Below are 18,702 nucleotides of genomic sequence, written 5' to 3'. Positions count from 1 at the left end.
TGCATATTTTATATGACACAAGAAATTTTGGGCCGGGCGCGGTGGCTCAAGCCTGTAATCCCAGCACTTTGGGAGGCCGAGGCGGGTGGATCACGAGGTCAGGAGATCGAGACCATCCTGGCTAACATGGTGAAACCCCGTCTCTACTAAAAATACAAAAAACTAGCCGGGCGTGGTGGCGGGCGCCTGTAGTCCCAGCTACTCGGAGGCTGAGGCAGGAGAATGGCGTGAACCTGGGAGGCGGAGCTTGCAGTGAGCCGAGATCGCGCCACTGCACTCCAGCCTGGGTGACACAGCGCGAGACTCCATCTCAAAAAAAAAAAAAAACAACAAAAAAAGAAATTTTGGCTTTTTGGGTAACCTGAGTTGCTTTTTATGTAGTTCAAATGTAAAGCCTTTCTCTTTCTTTTTTTTTTTTTTTTTTTTTTTTTTTTTGAGATGGAGTCTCACACTGTTGCCCAGGCTGGAGTGCAGTGGCGCGATCTCGGCTCACTGCAAGCTCCGCCTCCTGGGTTCACGCCATTCTCCTGCCTCAGCCTCCTGAGTAGCTAGGACTACAGGCGCCCGCCACCGCGCCCGGCTAATTTTTTGTATTTTTAGTAGAGACGGGGTTTCACTGTGGTCTCGATCTCCTGACCTTGTGATCCGCCCGCCTCGGCCTCCCAAAGTGCTGGGATTACAGGCTTGAGCCACCGCGCCCGGCCAAGCCTTTCTCTTTCTTTTTTTCTTTCTCATGTCTCAGTAATTCTAGAACTAAAGTACTAATAATCAACTTTAGATTCAGAATACATGTCAGCTCATCATTGACCTGAGGCTTTATTTTTTGTTGCTAAGTATGAGCTGTTGATACTGGTTTAAAATGAATAAGCTTGCATGGTTATTCTGTGTGGATTTTAATAATACGGTATTCACTATTTTAACAGGGTCATTGTAGTTTAGTTGATGTGTATTATTTTGGGCAGATTTGAATGCTTATATTGTGAGTGATTTAAATATAATTTTTGTTTTAAATGGCAGTGTAATTTTTAAAGTTAGGTTCTCTGAAACTGCAGAGGCAATGTAATTTTTAACTTTACTAAATTCAATTCAATATTACAAGAGATCAGTTTCTAAAATAAAAACTTTTAATAATTTCCTCTTTAGCATTTGAGAAATGTTATTCTACAAAATGTCCATGAACATACTTACTGAGACATCTTTTTTAATAAAGAGACATTTAATTTCATAAGTTCATGTGTATTCTTCATTTTATAGGTCAAAGAAATTGTCTGTTCCAGCCTCAGTGGTGTCCAGGATAATGGGAAGAGGAGGATGCAACATCACTGCAATACAAGATGTTACTGGTGCCCATATTGATGTGGATAAACAAAAAGATAAGAATGGCGAGAGAATGATCACAATAAGGTAATTGTGCAAAATGTATACTGCTAGTTCTGAGTAGAAATTATAAGAAGCATACCTTTGTTAGGTATGGTATAATTAAGAACTTTATTTGATGGTTAAGATTACCTGTTTGTTTTCTTTTTTTAATGTTTTTGGTCTTGTTTCTGTTTTTTTTTCCCCCAGGGGTGGCACAGAATCAACAAGATATGCAGTTCAACTAATCAATGCACTCATTCAAGATCCTGCTAAGGAACTGGAAGACTTGATTCCTAAAAATCATATCAGAACACCTGCCAGCACCAAATCAATTCATGCTAACTTCTCATCTGGAGTAGGTACCACAGCAGCTTCCAGTAAAAATGCATTTCCTTTGGGTGCTCCAACTCTTGTAACTTCACAGGCAACAACATTATCTACGTTCCAGCCCGCTAATAAACTTAATAAGAATGTTCCAACAAATGTACGTTCTTCTTTCCCAGTTTCTCTACCCTTAGCTTATCCTCACCCTCATTTTGCCCTGCTGGCTGCTCAAACTATGCAGCAGATTCGGCATCCTCGCTTACCCATGGCCCAGTTTGGAGGAACCTTCTCACCTTCTCCTAACACGTGGGGACCATTCCCAGTGAGACCTGTGAATCCTGGCAACACAAATAGCTCTCCAAAGCATAATAACACAAGCCGTCTACCTAACCAGAACGGGACTGTTTTACCCTCAGAGTCTGCTGGACTAGCTACTGCCAGTTGTCCTATCACTGTCTCTTCTGTAGTTGCTGCCAATCAGCAACTGTGTGTGACTAATACCCGGACTCCTTCATCAGTCAGAAAGCAGTTGTTTGCCTGTGTGCCTAAGACGAGTCCTCCAGCAACAGTGATTTCTTCTGTGACAAGCACTTGTAGTTCCCTGCCTTCTGTCTCCTCTGCACCTATCACTAGCGGGCAAGCTCCTACCACATTTCTACCTGCAAGTACTTCTCAAGCACAGCTTTCTTCACAAAAGATGGAGTCTTTCTCTGCTGTGCCACCCACCAAAGAGAAAGTGTCCACACAGGACCAGCCCATGGCAAACCTATGTACCCCATCTTCAGCTGCAAACAGTTGCAGTAGCTCTGCCAGCAACACCCCGGGAGCTCCAGAAACTCACCCATCCAGTAGTCCCACTCCTACTTCCGGTAACACACAAGAGGAGGCACAGCCATCCAGTGTGTGTGATTTAAGTCCTATGTCAATGCCTTTTGCATCTAACTCAGAACCTGCTCCATTGACTTTGACATCACCCAGAATGGTTGCTGCTGATAATCAGGACACCAGTAATTTACCTCAGTTAGCTGTACCAGCACCTCGAGTTTCTCATCGAATGCAGCCCAGAGGTTCTTTTTACTCCATGGTACCAAATGCAACTATTCACCAGGATCCCCAGTCTATTTTTGTTACAAATCCAGTTACTTTAACACCACCTCAAGGCCCACCAGCTACAGTGCAGCTTTCTTCAGCTGTGAACATTATGAATGGTTCTCAGATGCACATAAACCCAGCAAATAAATCTTTGCCACCTACATTTGGCCCAGCCACACTTTTCAATCACTTCAGCAGTCTTTTTGATAGTAGTCAGGTGCCATCTAACCAGGGCTGGGGAGATGGTCCACTGTCCTCACGAGTGGCTGCAGATGCCTCTTTCACTGTTCAGTCAGCGTTCCTGGGTAACTCAGTGCTTGGACACTTGGAAAACATGCATCCTGATAACTCAAAGGCACCTGGCTTCAGACCACCTTCCCAGCGAGTTTCTACTAGTCCAGTTGGTAAGTTATTAACTATTGCTGCAGTTCAGTTTGGAGTGCCTACGGCCTAATCTCACCTTAAGTGGACAAAAAAAGTAGCAAGAGGTAAATCACTCACATATAATGAGCTGCTTTAGATTCTCTCTATGATCTTTCTGTCCCTCATAGTAAGGGAGTTACACCATGGTGTAAGTCCATTTTCTTGGTGTCTATTCGTATTAATAAAATTGGTGTCTATTCATGTTAATAAAAAAAAATTCCAGGGATGTTTCAAGGATTCCAAATTTACAGACTTTAAAAAAATCATAGTGATTGTTTGCATTTCTTAGATTTAAAAAATTGAAGTTGCAAAGGTGTTTAGGCACCAGTTCATAATTTGCATTGTTTACTAGTACTCTGTGTTGTTTATTTTAGGTGTAGCTATTCGTTTTTTATGTATTTTATTTTTTATTTTTATTATTTTGTTTTATTTTTTTGAGACAGGGTCTCACTCTGTCACCCAGGCTGGAGTGCAGTGGCCCAGTCTCAGCTCACTTCTACCTCCACCTCGTAGGCTCAAGCATTTCTCGTGCCTCAGCCTCTCAAGTAGCTGGGACTACAGGCATGCGCCACCATGCCCGGCTAATTTTTTGTATTTTTAGTAGACAGGGTTTCGCCATGTTGCCCAGGCTGGTCTCGAACTCCTGAGGTCAGGCAATATCCGCCTGCCTTGGCCTCCCAAAGTGCTAGGATTACAGGCATGAGCCACTGCGCCCAGCCTAGATACAGCTATTTGAAGAGACCCAGTCATTTATAGGCTCTTACTTTTGAAAGACCAACATAGATTTAGCTATTGCTTCTTTGAAATTATAAATTAGCTGCTGAGGCATTGTGAGAAATATACAGACAGATTTGAGGTCAGTTTTGGCTTGGAGATATTTGGAGAACCAGAATCTATTTTCTGTAGTTTAAGAGCCAAATTTTAGTCTAATCTGCAGTGTTCTGAAAAACAAATTAAAAATATGACTGACCCAGAATGTGGCACTATTGCCTCTTAGCATTTCTCTTCCAGTTGGAAAACTGCCCCATATCCCATGCTACCTTGTTGCTAATTATAAACTGATCAATGTTGTTTAAAATTATTTGTGAGTTATGAATATGGCATAGCCTTAGCTTTCATTTCAGATATGTTTCCATTTACTTGTCTATTCAGGAAAATATAGTTGTTATATTGTATTTCAAATAGAAATAGAAGGCTGCATATGGCTATCTGTGGTCCAAAATATTCTCTAAATTTTTTTCCCTTCCTCTCTGTAAATAGGCATATATTATGACTTTTCATTTGGGGAAAGTAGTATAGAATTTGAGAAGCCTCAGGGTGAAAGAAGAGCTCATTGCCAGTACCCAGGATGTGATAGAAAGCATTAATCCTTGACCTTCCTTCTAGGTCCTGGGATTAATAAGCTTGGCCCCATTTCTTAACTGCTTGTATGGTATCTTTTGTTGATGCTCTTTTCATGGATATAGTTTACTTTCCTAGTTTTCAGGTAAGAGGTAGTAATACTGACTGAGCTTGGTGGTTCATGCCTGCAATCCCAGCACTTTGGGAAGCTGAGGCGAGGGGTTTACATGAGGTCAGGAGTTTGAGAACAGCCTGGCCAATATGGTGAAACCCCGTCTCTACTAAAAATATAAAAAATAGCCGGGCATGATGGTGCAGGTCTGTAGTCCCAGCTACTTGCAAGGCTGAGGCACAAGAATCACTTGAACCCAGAAGACGGAGGTTGCAGTAAGCTGAAATCATGCCACAGCACTCTAGCCGGAACAAAAGAGACTGTCAGAAAAAAAAAATAGTAATACTTAAGAAGATGGGGAAAGATATAGAGACAATTGAAACCATCACACACGGTAGGTAGGAATGTAAAATGGTACATCTGCTTTGGAAAAACAGTTTCACAGTTCCTCAGAAAGTTAGACATGAATGATCATATGATCCCATTATTCTACTCCTAGGGAAGATATATGTCTATAGAAAAACCAATGTTCATAGCAACATTATTCATAATAGCCAAAATGTAGAAACAACCGAATGTTCATTAACTGACAAGCAGATAAACAAAATGTGGTATATCTATAGAACGTAATATTTTGTATTTGGTATAAAAAGAAATAAAGGGCCGGGCGTGGTGGCTCACGCCTATAATCCCAGCACTTTGGGAGGCCAAGGTGGACGGATCATGAGGTCAGGAGTTCGAGATCAGCCTGGCCAACATGGTAAAACCCTGTCTCTACTAAAATACAAAACATTAGCTGGGTGTGGTGGTGCGCTCCTGTAGTCCCAGCTACTCAGGAGGCTGAGGCAGGGGAATCACTTGAACATGGGAGGTGGAGTTTGCAGTGAGCTGAGATTGCGCCACTGCACTCCAGCCTGGCGATGGAGCAAGACTCAGTCTCAAAAAAAAAAAAAAAAAAAAAAAGTACTGATTCATGCTATAATATGGATGAACTTTGAAAACATTTTACTAAATGAAAGAAGCCAGTCACAAAAGACCAGATGTTTATTTTATGATTCTATTTATGTGAAACATCCAGATTAGCAAATCCATAGAGACAGAAAGTAGATTAGTGGTTACCTAGAATGAAGGGATGATTGGAGGGTAGGTGATAGCTTAGGAGTGCAGAATTTCCTTTTCTTTTCTTTTCTTTTCTTTTTTTTTTTTAAAGACAGGGCCTCACTCTGTTGCCCAGGCTCGAGTGCAGTGGCGTGATCATGGCTCATTGAAGCCTCAACCTCCTGGGCTTCAAGCACTTATTCTACCTTGGCATGCCAAAGAGATATGATTGCGGGTGTGAGCCACCATGCTCAGCTTCAGAGTTTCTTTTTAGGATAACAGAAATGTTCTAAAATTGATGTGGTCATGAATGCACAATTCTGTGAATATACAAAAAGCTACTGAATAGTATAACTTCAAATGAGTAAATTATATGGTTTGTGAATTAAATCTCAGTAAAGCTAATAAAAAGTACATTTATGTGGCATCTACATTTATGTCCCTAAAATGCACATCATGATCTTTAAAAGCTGTCATTATCAGCTGGGTATGGTGGCTCACACCTGTAATCCCAGCACTTTGGGAGGCTGAATGGGGTGGATCACTTGAAGTCAGGAGGTCAAGACCAGCCTGGCCAACATGGGGAAACCCCCGTCTCTACCAAACATACTGAATTTAGCCAGGCATGGTGGTGGGTGCCTGTAATCCCAGCTACTCGGTAGGCTGAGGCAGGAGAATTGCTTGAACCTGGGAGGCAGAGGTTTCAGTGAGCCGAGATTGTGCCACTGTACTCAGCCTGGGCAACAGAGCGAGATTCTGTCTCCAAAAAAAAAAAGGCTATCATGATCTTTACAAAAGACTTGACAGATTTCACTGTAAAAATATTGACAGTGGCCAGGTGTAGTGGCTCACATCTGTAATTTGAGTACTTTGGAAGGCCAAGTCAGGAGGATCACTTGAACCCAGGAGTTCGAGACCACCCTGGGCAGCATAGTGGGACCCTATCTCGATAAAAAATAAATTTAAAACTTAGCTCAGAGTGGGGCCAGGTGCGGTTGCTCACGCCTGTAATCCCAACACTTTGGGAGGCCGAGGCGGGCGGATCATGAGGTCAGGAGATCGAGACCATCCTGGCTAACACGGTGAAACCCTGTCTCTACTTAAAATACAAAAAAATTAGCCGGGCGTGGTGGCGGTCACCTGTAGTCCCAGCTACTCGGGAGGCTGAGGCAGGGGAATGGCGTGAACCCAGGAGGCAGAGCTTGCAGTGAGCCAAGATCACGCCACTGGACTCCAGCCTGGGTGACAGAGCAAGACTCCATCTAAAAAAAAAAAAAAATTAGCTCAGTGTGGTGGCACACGTTTGTAGTCCCAGCTACTCAGTGGGGCTAGGCAAGAGGATTGCTTGAGCCCAGCAGTTGAGGCTGCAGTGAGCTGTGATCACACCACTGCACTCTAGCCTGAGTGACAGAGCAAGACCCTGTCTCAAAACAAAAACAAACAAACAAAACGAGGTTATTATAAAAATTATTCATTTCAATAAAAAACAAAAGAAATGATTCATTTCCTACTTACAGACTTTTTAAAGCCACATTCAGTATTCTCACTACCTCTAGATTTTGCTAACATCTACTTTGGTTAGCACTAGAAAATTTAATTTTTTTTGTCCAGGAAAGCACAAAGTAATAATTGCCTACTGTTGCCTACCACGATAATGAAAGTCTGAAATAAGTAGGAAATGCATTAAGTTACCCACATGTCCAGAGTAGGCAAATCTACAGAGACAAAAGATTAGTGATTGCTTAGAAATGGAAATATGAGGCCAGGCGCAGTGGCTTATGCCTGTAATCCCAGCACTTTGGGAGGTCAAGGTGGGCGGATCATAAGGTCAGGAGATCGAGCTCATCCTAGCCAACATGGGGAAACCCCGTCTCTACTAAAAATACAAAAAATTAGCCGGGTGTGGTGGTGGATGCCTGTAGTCCCAGCTACTCGGGAGGCTGAGGCAGGAGAATGGCATGAACCCAGGAGGCGGAGCTTGCAGTGAGCCGAGATCGCGCCACTGCACTCCAGCTTGGTTGACAGAGCGAGACTCTGTCTCAAAAAAAAAAAAAAAAGAAAGAAATGGAAATATGAGGGTGAGGACCCAGTGAATGACAGGTAATGCGTATGGAGTTTCTTTTAAGGGAGACAAAAATGTTCTAACATTGATTGTGGTGATGGTTGCATAATCCTGTGAATATACTAAAATCCAATGAATTATATACTTTAAATGGGTGAATTATATAGTATGTGAATTACATCTCAAAGTCATTTTTTTTAATGATGGGGAAATCAAACTGAAAATGAGACCTGCTTAAAAGAAATTTTGACAATCAATGTTGATATTAACTATCTTTTTCCTGAAATAAGAAACCATAATCCTTTTCCAGACCTTCATCCTCTTTTCCTAATACATTCTTCAGAGAAAGTAATGGAGTTTAAGAAGATGGCTAAGTTCAGATTTATACAAGCTAGATAGAAACTTTGATATATTTTGCAACTGTTGATATTTTCTATCAGATAGAATGCTGAAATTATCCTTAGTAGTATGCTTTTCCTCCTTGTGAGGAAGGAAACATTGGTAGATTTTATTACTTATCTTCTGTAGGAAATGACTATAGTTATATAGATGAAAAGCTGTACTTTGAGATTGACTACAAAAGGGAATGCAGAAGTTATTGTTGGGCGCTACTTAGTTACAGCATAGTCTCATTTCATATCCCTTCCATTTAAAAGCTTTGAGATTCATCTAGAACATTACTCCAGGTGACTGACACTCTTAAACATTGAGCCCATTTTTCTGTATGTAGTGCTGTTTGGCAATATTCTTCTGGACTGTAAGAAAAAAAATGGATTTGGCCATACAGTATCACATAGATGGATTATTTTTGCTGTGGTCTATGAAAATGAGCCACATGCTATCTTTTATTTATTTGTTTGGTTATTTTTACAGCTTATCTCACCTTGGTGGAAGTCTTCTTGAGCTTTCAATTTTAAAGTTTTAGCTAATTGGATGTCTTGGACCTGTTTTATTTCAGGGTTACCATCCATTGACCCATCAGGCAGCTCCCCATCTTCCTCTTCTGCTCCTCTGACAAGTTTTTCCGGCATACCAGGAACAAGGGTTTTCCTGCAAGGGCCAGCTCCTGTTGGGACTCCTAGTTTCAACAGACAACATTTTTCTCCCCATCCTTGGACAAGCGCCTCAAACTCATGTAGGAATCCTGGCGGAACTCTTCCCAAAGAGTTTTGAATAAGTTATTAAATCATTTATTTCAGCTATAACACCATGTTGTAACTTTAGTAAACTAAATGGTATACAGATGCCCAAGGTTTGTTCTGTGGTCATGTGAAAAAATTGTCAGTCATTTGTAGCATAGAAAACTTGAGAATTATTCTTTCAAGCCAAAAATGTTTTACCCTAGAACTTGGATCAAGAAAAGAGGTACTAGACTGGGTGCAGTGGCTGACACCTATAATCCCAGCACTTTGGGAGGCCTAGGCAAGAGGATCGCTTGAGCCCAGCAGTTGGTGACCAGCCTGGGCAACAGCAAGACCCTGTCCCTATTTAAAAAAAAAAAAAAAAAAACAGGTACTGCAAGTAGTTTTGCAAAAGGACCCTTTGGAAGCAGTGTTATAAAATTATTTCTTAAATCTGGAAAGAAGTTGAATTTATGTATATGGTCAGTTTGGTGTGATTTCTCATGTATTTTTACATTTTATGAAACTGTATTGCCTTTAATAAGTTAAAATATTCCTTTGTTCTATTGATTGATTGATTGATTGAGACAGTGTCTTGCTCTGTTGCTCTGGGTGGAGTGCGGTAGCGTGATCTTGGCTCACTCCACCTTCTGCCTCCCAGGCTCAAGCGATTCTCCTGCTTCAGCCTCCCGAGCAGCTGGGATTACAGGTGCCTGCCACTATGCCTGGCTAATTTTTATATTTTTAGTAGAGACAGGGTTTCACTATATGGCCAGGCTGGTCTCAAACTCCTAACCTTGGGTGATCCGCCTGCCTCAGCCTCCCAAAGTGCTGAGATTACAGGCGTGAGCCACCTGCCTGGCCCCTTCGTTCTGTTTATTTCAATGTTTAGAACAGATGAAGTATGTGGAATTGAACAGAATTGGATTTTTTTTTTTTTTTTAATGAGCATCATGAGGTAGTCAGTATTGACTTTTTTGACAAGGAAAATTACCCAAATCACCCAAGAGTTCCATTAAGAAGCAAAGCTGTGAATCAAAATCATATAATGCTTTGCTAACATTTGACCTTATTTCCTTAAAGAAAAAAAAAAGGGCTGTAGAGAGGGAACAAAGAAAGACTAACAGGTATAAAGGGTCACCAGATGTTTTCTAGAAAATATGCTAGGTACTGTGCAAATATTGCCACATTTAAGTTAATTTTAAAATGTGGCCGGGCGCAGTGGCACACATCTGTAATCCCAGCACTTTGGGAGGCTGAGACGGGCAGATTACCTGAGGTCAGGAGTTCGAGACCAGCCTGACCAACATGGAGAAACCCCGTCTCTACTGAAAATACAAAATTAGCTGGGTGAGGTGGTGCATGCCTGTAATCCTAGCTACTCGGGAGGCTGAGGCAGGAGAATCGCTTGAACCCAGGAGGCAGAGGTTGTGGTGAGCCGAGATCACACCATTGCACTCCAGCCTGGGCAACAAGAGCGAAACTCTGTCTCAAAAAAAAAAAAGTGACAATAATGTTTTGAGAAGATTATTTAGAGCTAGAATAAAAGCAAATGTGTCCTGCTTCCTTTCTAGCATTGTTTAGTTCAGTTGGGAAAGCATTTTTTAGACTATTGTATACTTATTATAGGCAGAAGTAGCATAGGATAATGTTTATAAAATTATATTTTATTTGAATGTTCTTTTAAAATGAAAATTTCTTTACAGAACCTATGTTGTGGAATAGATCTTTCCGACAAGGTTTCTCATATTCTTATAGTTTTTATATGTAATAAAACAATAGAGAAATATTTTGCCACCAGGTGACTCTCCTATTCCATCTGTTTCTTCGGAATCATCTTCACCTCTTTCAGCCACTTCTGCCCCACCAACATTGGGCCAACCAAAAGGAGTCAGTGCCAGTCAGGATCGAAAGATACCTCCCCCAATTGGAACAGAGAGACTGGCCCGAATTCGGCAAGGAGGGTCTGTTGCACAAGCCCCGGTGGGGACCAGTTTTGTCGCTCCCGTTGGACACAGTGGAATCTGGTCATTTGGTGTCAATGCTGTGTCAGGTACAATTGCCTTGCTCTCTCTCTGGAGGGATATCTTAAGTAAGTTGTAGGTTTGCCAGTAAAACTTAGTTCCTTAGAAAAACAAAAAAAACCTTAGTTCCTTTGTTTAACACTCAATTAGGGAAGGGTGTTTATGTCTTTGAGGAGTTAATTCAATTTCAGAGTCTGGAATATTGGTTGAGGTAATACATAGAGTTGATCAGAAACAAAAGATTCAAAGTGTGTGTCCTTTCTCTCTTAAGTAATCATTTGAGTTCTTTCAGACAGCACTTAATCTTTTGAAAGACAGGGTAAAGTGGAGTATTCAGAGGACTTTACCTAGTTTTTCAGGAACTGGCTTCTTTGGCTGGCAAGACTGTGATAAATATGCTTTGAGCTCTTCAGAGGAAAGATTTCAATAACATTTGGTAACGTTTGGTAATAACAGTAGTAATGTTTTGTTGTTTTATCCAAATAAATATAAAACTTTGTTTTCAATTATCCTTTCCAGAAGGCTTATCAGGTTGGTCGCAATCTGTGATGGGGAACCATCCAATGCATCAGCAATTATCAGACCCAAGCACATTCTCCCAACATCAACCAATGGAGAGAGATGATTCTGGAATGGTAGCCCCCTCTAACATTTTTCATCAGCCTATGGCAAGCGGTTTTGTGGATTTTTCTAAAGTGAGTTGACAAACATCACTGTAACTTGTTTGACACTTTGTCAGCCAGTGTAGTCACGTTAAGGAATACTTTGTATTGAAATAATGCTCTCTTTTGTTTCTGTGGCTTTGCTAGATCTTTTGCTCAATTTCAAGAGTGCATAGCATTGTCCACAGTAGTTCATCCTGAAGATATCCCCATCCCCCGAAAACACCTGAGGGATTTAGGTTTTGCCAGTTTGTGTTCTGCTGCTGCAGCTTTGGGAGAGGCCTCTACCCATCTTAAAAGCTGGCCATGAGTTCACTAATGCTTTCTTGTCTGCTCTGACAGCTTTATGTTGGCAAGCAATCATGTGGAGTTCCCATTTTCTTCTTAGCTTAAGCTTATTCATGAAACTAAAATATGGGAAAGTTAGTTGAGGTTATTTTTATCAAATATGAGAAATGTCCTGATGATTTCATGTTGGATTTAGTTTTTTTCTCTCTTCTTTTTTGTTGAAAAGCCTTGCAGATGCAGATAAACATTTTGTTTTCTCAACACTGCCATACTGTACTTATAGGATCTTTTGGAGTTCTTTAAATGAGGAAATTAGAGAAGTCTAAGCTGCTATTATGGGATTTATAGTAATTTTATGATTAAATCTTTTTTCCTGCTGTTTTAGGGTCTGCCAATTTCCATGTATGGAGGCACCATAATACCCTCTCATCCTCAGCTTGCTGATGTTCCAGGAGGCCCTCTGTTTAATGGACTTCACAACCCAGATCCTGCTTGGAACCCTATGATAAAAGTTATCCAAAATTCAACTGAATGCACTGATGCCCAGCAGGTAAAATGGGCTTAATGCTCTTTTATTTTTAGATTTATCACATCATTCTTTTTGTTTTGTGAGAAGTATAAGTATTGAATATCAAAAGTCATAATTGACCATTTCGATCTGGATTGCTTTTTCAATATCAAGATGATGCTACTGAACACTTTATTTCATATATGTGTATTCTTCCTAGGCAGAAACAGTGAATTGCCATTGCATTTATATATTCATTTTGTAACTGTCTAAAGATTCCTAATTAGAAATTCCAATTTTTCCTCCCCCTTTTCAGATTTGGCCTGGCACGTGGGCACCTCATATTGGAAACATGCATCTCAAATATGTCAACTAAGTTAGAAGGTCTTTACTCTTTAGCCTTGTTTAAGAAACCTATGACCTTGGAAGAACCATGGGGATTTTTTTTTAATGTGCCTAAGAAATTTTCTCTGAGGCTTTAGCAATGGAAATTTGATTGCCCATTGTATAAGAACAAATTGATTTCCTATCCACCTGGTTATGTTCTCTGGTTAGTTTAGCCATTTTGAACTTAAGATCATATGACCTTAGTGCTTTTGGCTAAACATACTGAATACTACTTGTATGCAGAAGAGAATTAGTTGATTACATGTTTCAACCTTTTAGGGTGATAAATACATGTATAATTGTTTACATACTTAAAAGGAAAAAGTTGAGTAAATTTCTTGTCATATAGTGGCTCTACGTAATGTAGCCTGTATTAATGTGAAATATTTACCAGAATATTCAATAAAAAGATGAACAGTCTTTAGAAGTGGGGTGTGATCCTTTCAGTGGTCATGCAGGTACCACCCAATCCACATTATATTGAACCAGATGGTTAATACTATATTTGTAACAGGCTTCTCACATTTAACACTTGAGTCCCTTCTTAGACTGCCTTGAAAAAGCACTTTTAAGACTATTTACCTATTTATTCTGTGTTAAACATTCCTTGTTCCCTTGTTGTCTTCTGTATCCTTTAACATATGAGAAAGTTTCAAGCTCTGGCAATGTGTCTTATCTGACTTTAGCTAGCAGATAGGCCACTGATAGGTTTTTTCTCTGTGGATCTTGAGAATGTCAATAAGAACAATTGGATTTAAATCAGATGACACTAAACAAATGTAGGGACACCCAAATTATCAACTTCAGGTTCCTTCTGTGCTTCCTGACCTTTTTTATGTGAAAGATTTATCCGGTTATAGATATTTTAAGCTTTATATGAGTTGGGACATAAGAGGGAGGTGACTCCCATCGTTCTGTTGTATTATTGAATTAGACGAGTAATGTTTATAATGTATACATATTATACTATATACATTATATATAATATATAATATAATATGTTATATAACATATATATTATATACATTATAATGTATATAATGTATATAATATAATGTTTATAAATATGTGTAATTCTGTAAGTTTTACATGTAGTTACATGTAACTAAGTTACATGTTACATTTTATTATATATATTATATATTACATATTATATAATTATATATTATTATATATTATATATAATATTATCTACATTATAATGTATCTAATGTAGATAATATAAAGTAATGTTTATAAATATGTGAGTAATTCTGTAAGTTTTACATGTAGTTACATACATTTTACTTAGTTACATGTAACTAAGTAATACTTAGTTCCATGGCCCTAAGCATGGAATCAATATGTTTAACAAGCTAAACAGAGGAACCCTGGAATGGGCTGCTTTGGCCAAACCATAGGCTATGCCGAGAAGGAAAAGTTATCCCACTGAAAAGTATAGTCATCAACTTACTTGTGTTTTAATAAAGCTGAATTTTTCAGTATAGGCAATACAGAAAAGAAAACAAGAAAATGTTTGGAGCTGATAGAGAAGCCAAAACTCATATCAAGGCAAAGACGGATACACAGAAAAAAAGTAGTAACTAGGGACAGAACTATGTTAGCAGCACCTTTCTACACTCATGCCAACAGGAATTCTTAATTTTCTCTGCCCAGGTCCTAAAGCTAGGACCACATCAGGCACACTATGTTTGATCTGTGTCAGATATACCTGCTTCTTTTATCTTCTGTATCACCTTACATATGAGAAAACCTTCCTTAATTAAGCTTATGTCTTATTTTGTGTTTTGAATGGATTTTGAAAGTTTTGTTTATGTTGAAGCTACTACTCTGTAGTGATTGATAACCACATCAAGTATCATTAAGGGGCCCCTTGACCTTTGTGGGGGCAGTTGGGTGGGGCACAAAAGACTCATTGGATCACTTGTATATCTTGCTGTTTCCACTTAACATTAACAGCAACAAGAAAAATCACCTAAAATTAGTGAAATGAATGAAACTACTCTTGATGAAATATATACTAGTGAGAAATAATACTAAATAAATTATTCAGTGAGACAAAAAGGTGAGTTTTATTCTATCTTAACTGTCTACAATACATTTGAATTGTCTGGAGGAGCCCTTAAGTCCATATTCCGCACCTTGAGGACAACCAAATGAGAAATTTTATTTCAGGTCAGTAACTAGAATTTATGAAGAGAAAGGAGATAATTATGAGGAATCCCTAGGAAAATTGGGAGGAAAACAACAGTTGTGCAGTTGGGAGTAGTTCTTTAGGATACGCTCCTCCCTTCCCTCTTACCAGCACTTCCTTCCTTTCTTTCTGACTATTTGGATCCCAGTAGCCTGCTCCCAACCTCATTTCGCCTGCTAAATCTCTTCTTCCTCTGCCTGCCTCTTCCTGGCACTACTTTACTGCTATTTTACCAACCTGAACATTTGGATAAAACCTAGCTCAGGTAAGAACTTAATTACTTTCAAAATATATAAGGGATATGGGAGGAGACAGCATGGGTACAGTGGAACAGTAGTCAGAGCCTAAATTCTATTTTCATTTCTGCCACTTGAAGCTTTATGGCCTTAGGCAAATCATCTCACCTTTCTGGGCTTCACTTTTCTCATCTGAAATTGAACTCAAGAGTCTTCTAGTTCTAACACAGGATTTCTTCTTGTGAATAAGAATATAAGATATGGAAATATTAGAAGCCATTAGATTGTTTACAGTGCTGAAGTTAGAGAGCCCCTAGCATTGGTTCTGATAAGGAATCGAAATAAATCCTGCCATTATTATGGGGGCCAGTATTGAGATTTTAGTGGAGGTAGAAGACCTTGCACATCTTTAGTGAGCCTTCAAGTCACGAAGAAACATCCTGCTAAGGTATAGATCAAACCCAGTGAAATGAAACTATAGGAATGAAACTATATCATCAAGGTTTCTGGACCCACTTATTTCAGCTTGTGTTCAATGTAATAAAATTCCGCTACCAATAAAATTATTGATGTTTTAAGACCCTTTAAACCTATTGTGGCTACAGTGTGCTGACTTGCCCTTTTATAGGCCAGTCTGCTTCCTTCAGTCCCTGCTCTCAAAGGGGAAATCCCATCACCTCAGCTAACCAGACCGAAGAAGAGAATTGGACGGCCGATGGTGGCCTCTCCTAATCAGAGGTAAGACATTTTAGGACTTGGAACTATGGTTTCCCTCTCTTCACATAGATTCTGGCCAAGTCCTCCTCCCAATCCCAAAACTGTGCAAGAGAGAACCATCCTCAGTTTTAGTTAACTTATAGAAGGGGAGGCCGGGCATGGTGGCTCACGCTTGTAATCCCAGCACTTTGGGAGGCCGAGGTGGGTGGATCACCTGAAGTCAGCAGTTTGAGACCATCTTGGGCAACATGGTGAAACCCTGTCTCTACTAAAAATACAAAAGTTGGCCGGGCATGGTGGCTTACGCCTATAATCCCAGCACTCTGGGAGGCTGAGGCAGGCGGATCACAAGGTCAGGAGATCGAGACAATCCTGGCTAACACAGTGAAACCCCATCTCTACTAACAATATAAAAAATTAGCCAGGTGTGGTGGCAGGTGCCAGCTACTCGGGAAGCTGAGGCAGGAGAATGGTGTGAACCCGGGAGGCAGAGCTTGCAGTGAGCCGAGATCACACCACTGCACTCCAGCCTAGGCGACAGAGCCAGACTCCATCTCAAAAAAAAAGTTAGCCAGGTGTGGTGGCACGTGCCTGTAATTTCAGCTACTCAGAAAGCTGACGCAGGAGAATCGCTAGAACCCAGGAGGTGGAAGCTGCAGTGAGCCAAGATCACACTACTGCAGTCCAGCCTGGGCGACAGAGCAAGACTCTGTCTCAAAAAAAAAAAAAAAAAAGGGGGAAAGGCTTGCTACATTATAATTTCAAGCCAGAGAGAGAAGTACTTAGTATATGTGGTTCTGTCCCACTGTTTAAGACCTTTGAGGCTGGGCGCGGTGGCTCATGCCTGTAATCCCAGCACTTTGGGAGGCCGAGGCGGGTGGATCACCTGAGGTCAGGAGTTCAAGACCAGCTTGGCCAACATGGTGAAACCCTGTCTCTACTAAAAATACAAAAATTGGCCGGGTGTGGTGGTATGCGCCTGTAATCCCAGCTACTTGGGAGGCTGAGGCAGGAGAATCACTTGAACCGAGGAGGCAGAGGTTGCAGTGAGCCAAGATCGTGCCATCGCACTCCAGCCTGGGTGATAAGAGCGAGACTTCATCTAATGAAAAACAAAAAGGCCTTAGACCACATTGTAAATCCAAGAAAAGGCAAGCAAGCCTGTAGGAAAACAGCTTCTGAATGAACATCTTGTTCTCTAACAAGAAGCATTTCTACCAAGACATACAACTGGTTATGATGTCTTCCCAGTGGACCCTGCCCCCTATAGTGAGGGGCTCTGGTAATACTGCATTTTCCATTTATCCTCAGTGATTTGTCATTTGCAAACAGGCAGGTTCATGTGCCTCCATCCTCTCCTTTAGGCAATGGGTGAGAGAAAGGTGGTTTTAAGTATCAAAAACTTAAGTGTGTTAAGACCACCTCCAATAAAAGGCATGACCCTGGGCTTCAACCCCTAATTTGGAAAAGAAGATCATGAATCAAACGCTTAAATGTGAATCCAGAGTAATTTGCCTCATAACAGAGGCCTGGTATTTCCTTATAGGTTTAATCAGATATCTGGGGGTGGGGCCTGGGCATAGGTTTTTTTTTTTTTTTTTTTTTTTGAGACGGAGTCTCGCTTTGCGCCCAGGCTGGAGTACAGTGGCCGGATCTCAGCTCACTGCAAGCTCCGCCTCCCGGGTTTACGCCATTCTCCTGCCTCAGCCTCCCGAGTAGCTGGGACTACAGGCGCCCGCCACCTCGCCCGGCTAGTTTTTTTTTTGTATTTTTAGTAGAGATGGGGTTTCACCGTGTTAGCCAGGATGGTCTCGATCTCCTGACCTCATGATCCACCCGTCTCGGCCTCCCAAAGTGCTGGGATTACAGGCTTGAGCCACCGCGCCCGGCCCTGGGCATAGGTATTTTTAAACACTTCCATATTCTAATAGGTAATTAGTTGGTTTTTATTTTTTAATGAGACGGAGTCTCACTCTGTTGCTTAGGCTGGAGTGCAGTGGTGCCATCTTGCCTCACTGCAACCTCTGCCTCCTGAGTTCAAGCAATTCTCCTATCTCAGCCTCCCAAGTAGCTGGGATTACAGGCGCACACCACCACTTGGCTAATTTTTGTATTTTTAGTAGAGATGGGGTTTCTCCATGTTTGCCAGGCTGGTCTTGAACTCCTGACCTCAAATGATTTGCCTGCCTCAGCCTCCCAGAGTGCTGGGATTACAGGCATGAACCACCTTGCCCAGCCAGTAATTAGTATTGACCCTCTGATTTAAATTCTTGTTTCTTCATCCAGATTGCATGGATGATGAATCTGGCTTTCTCTCTAAAGCCAGCTACGTATTCCCCAGCTCTTACAGCACACAGTGACTCCAGAAGAGTTAGCTGCAAGCAGTAGTCATTATAGTAGTAGTAACTGCGGCTGTTATTTTGTGGTAGAGATTAATAGAAGGAAGACCTCACTTCCACAATGACCGTTCTTGAAAATCTTTGATACTTTTCTCCTGATTCTCCTATTTCCGACTCATCTTTCTCAGTCTCTTTTGGTGAATTATTTTTCTCTACTACCTTTTAAATAAATAAATGTTGATATGCCCAGGTTTCTATACTGTATCTTCTCCCCAGATGATCTCATCCCACATTTATTTAGTTATAAATGGAGATAGGGTCTTGCTGTATTGCCCAGGTCTTGAACTCCTGGGCTCAAGCAGTCCTCCCACCTCAGCCTCCCAAAATGCTGGAATTAACAGGTGTGAGCCACCGA

At 40.9% G+C, this 18,702-nt stretch overlaps 1 protein-coding gene and 1 non-coding gene across 15 annotated transcripts in view; one reads left to right on the top strand and one right to left on the bottom strand.

The window, feature by feature from the left end:
- LOC105467041 (ankyrin repeat and KH domain containing 1) overlaps positions 1-18,702 on the top strand; it is a 141,938-nt gene that overhangs the window by 117,513 nt on the left and 5,723 nt on the right. For 7 of the 14 annotated variants that reach the window (XM_011716329.2, XM_071098311.1, XM_011716327.2 and 4 more), the window contains 7 exons: positions 1,255-1,404; positions 1,567-3,179; positions 8,770-8,946; positions 10,734-10,985; positions 11,476-11,651; positions 12,292-12,456; positions 15,860-15,969. In XM_011716329.2, the coding sequence (XP_011714631.2) occupies positions 1,255-1,404; positions 1,567-3,179; positions 8,770-8,946; positions 10,734-10,985; positions 11,476-11,651; positions 12,292-12,456; positions 15,860-15,969 (2,643 nt within the window). Of the gene's footprint in view, positions 1-1,254; positions 1,405-1,566; positions 3,180-8,769; positions 8,947-10,733; positions 10,986-11,475; positions 11,652-12,291; positions 12,457-12,730; positions 13,222-15,859; positions 15,970-18,702 lie in introns of those variants that run through there. The other 7 variants (XM_011716330.3, XM_011716328.2, XM_011716335.2 and 4 more) reach the window with 6 other exon arrangements.
- Positions 733-809, bottom strand: LOC112424140 (small nucleolar RNA SNORD45). The gene has a single exon (XR_003014811.1). It is a non-coding gene; the product is annotated as a small nucleolar RNA SNORD45 (small nucleolar RNA).

Source organism: Macaca nemestrina, chromosome 6 (assembly GCF_043159975.1).
Source record: "Macaca nemestrina isolate mMacNem1 chromosome 6, mMacNem.hap1, whole genome shotgun sequence".
Taxonomy (NCBI): domain Eukaryota; kingdom Metazoa; phylum Chordata; class Mammalia; order Primates; family Cercopithecidae; genus Macaca; species Macaca nemestrina.
This window is presented reverse-complemented; position numbering and strand designations above follow the sequence as displayed.